This window comes from Volvox carteri (assembly GCF_000143455.1).
Source record: "Volvox carteri f. nagariensis unplaced genomic scaffold VOLCAscaffold_37, whole genome shotgun sequence".
Lineage (NCBI taxonomy): Eukaryota > Viridiplantae > Chlorophyta > Chlorophyceae > Chlamydomonadales > Volvocaceae > Volvox > Volvox carteri.
The window spans coordinates 209,837-211,208 of NW_003307580.1; the positions used below are offsets into that span (position 1 = coordinate 209,837).

The 1,372-nt window shown below is 58.2% G+C and overlaps 1 protein-coding gene across 1 annotated transcript in view; it reads right to left on the reverse strand.

Moving 5' to 3' along the window:
* Positions 1-1,372, reverse strand: part of VOLCADRAFT_82377 (uncharacterized protein) — a 5,096-nt gene that overhangs the window by 2,006 nt on the left and 1,718 nt on the right. The window contains exons 4-8 of the mRNA XM_002953626.1: positions 1,179-1,275; positions 808-888; positions 394-502; positions 243-365; positions 77-201 (exon numbers count right to left, since the gene is read on the reverse strand). Of these exons, the coding sequence (XP_002953672.1) occupies positions 77-201; positions 243-365; positions 394-502; positions 808-888; positions 1,179-1,275 (535 nt within the window). The remainder of the gene's footprint in view (positions 1-76; positions 202-242; positions 366-393; positions 503-807; positions 889-1,178; positions 1,276-1,372) is intronic.

The following is a 1,372-nucleotide window of genomic DNA, read 5'->3' on the forward strand; positions in this document are numbered from 1 at the left end:
GGGGGAGGTTAGGGAGGGGATAGGAGGTGGAGGGGGGTAAACGATGAGGGAGGCGAGAGCGAGGAAAGCAAGTGACGGAAGAAGAGGGGGCGGAGAGGAAAAAAGGGGGGGAGATGAGTAAAAAGCAAGCACCATGGGTCCCGATGAAATACACATACAATGACAAGCTCTGCAGGCCGGTCACGGTCACGGCTCCCCTTCCTCGACCAGACCTCCGGCCCCCAGAACAATACACACGCAACCACACGCGGGACACTTAACCGCACGTCCCGGGTCCCGTCTACACGGCCCTTCCTCCTTCTCCAACCCAATCCCAGTCCCGCCCACTTCTCGATATCGTAAAAGCCCCCGACGCGTCCCCCACCCTCCCCCAACACACAAATACACAGACACACACACGCACCTGCGTCCCCGTCCCCCGGGGCTGGAAACCGCACTTCTCCAGCACACTGGCCTTGACAAGGTCCGGAGTCATAATGGGCGTGAAACCCCGGGATACGACCTGAAGGAGGCCCACCCGGGGTGGGGGGGGCGGGTAAGGGCCGGGAATAGAGAAAAAACTGGATTAGCTGAGGAAATGTCTGAGGATATCTCAGTACGGCATCACCATTACCTCATCTCCCCCTCCAGCATTTGAAAACCCGTCACTCGAGCACAGCGGGGGCGACCGGGGTGGGGATATTATTAGATAAGGCCCTCAACCCCCCTGTGTCACAACAAACCAGGTACGCGCTACATCCCTCCCCCCTCGCTCTCCTCTTCAACCCCCCCAAGAAAACACACACGCCCGCACACACGCCCGCACACCTTGTTGAATGCGTAGTTGACGAGAGCCAACTCCAGGAGGGCTCCCGCGTTACGAAGGTAGTAAAACTTCTGGCCCGTGACCTGCACGTGTATGTATGTATGTATGTATGTATGTATGTATGTATGTATGTATGTATGTATGTATGTATGTATGTATGTATGTATGTATGTATGTATGTATGTATGCAACCCCCACACACCCCGCAATTGGTCCTCCTTGGACGTGTCGACAGTTGACTCCCCCCGGCTTCTCCTTGCACTCCCACCCTGTGCTTTCTTCCCCCTCCTTCCCTCCCTTTCCCCCTCCCTCCCTCCCTCCCTCCCTCCCCCTCCCCCACCCCCACCACCCATCTCTTCAACCCGCACCTCACCTCCGCAGCCGACTCGAAGTCCACCAAGTCCAGAGCCTCGGCTAGGGTGACGTGGTCGCGGGGGGGGAAGGAAAAGTGCCGCTGAGCGCCAACCTGCCATACGGGGGGTTGAAGTACAGTGTACGGAGAAAAAGAAAGCGAACCCGAGGGCAAGAGGGAACGGTAGCGCGACGGGTGTGATGGGGAGAGCGGTG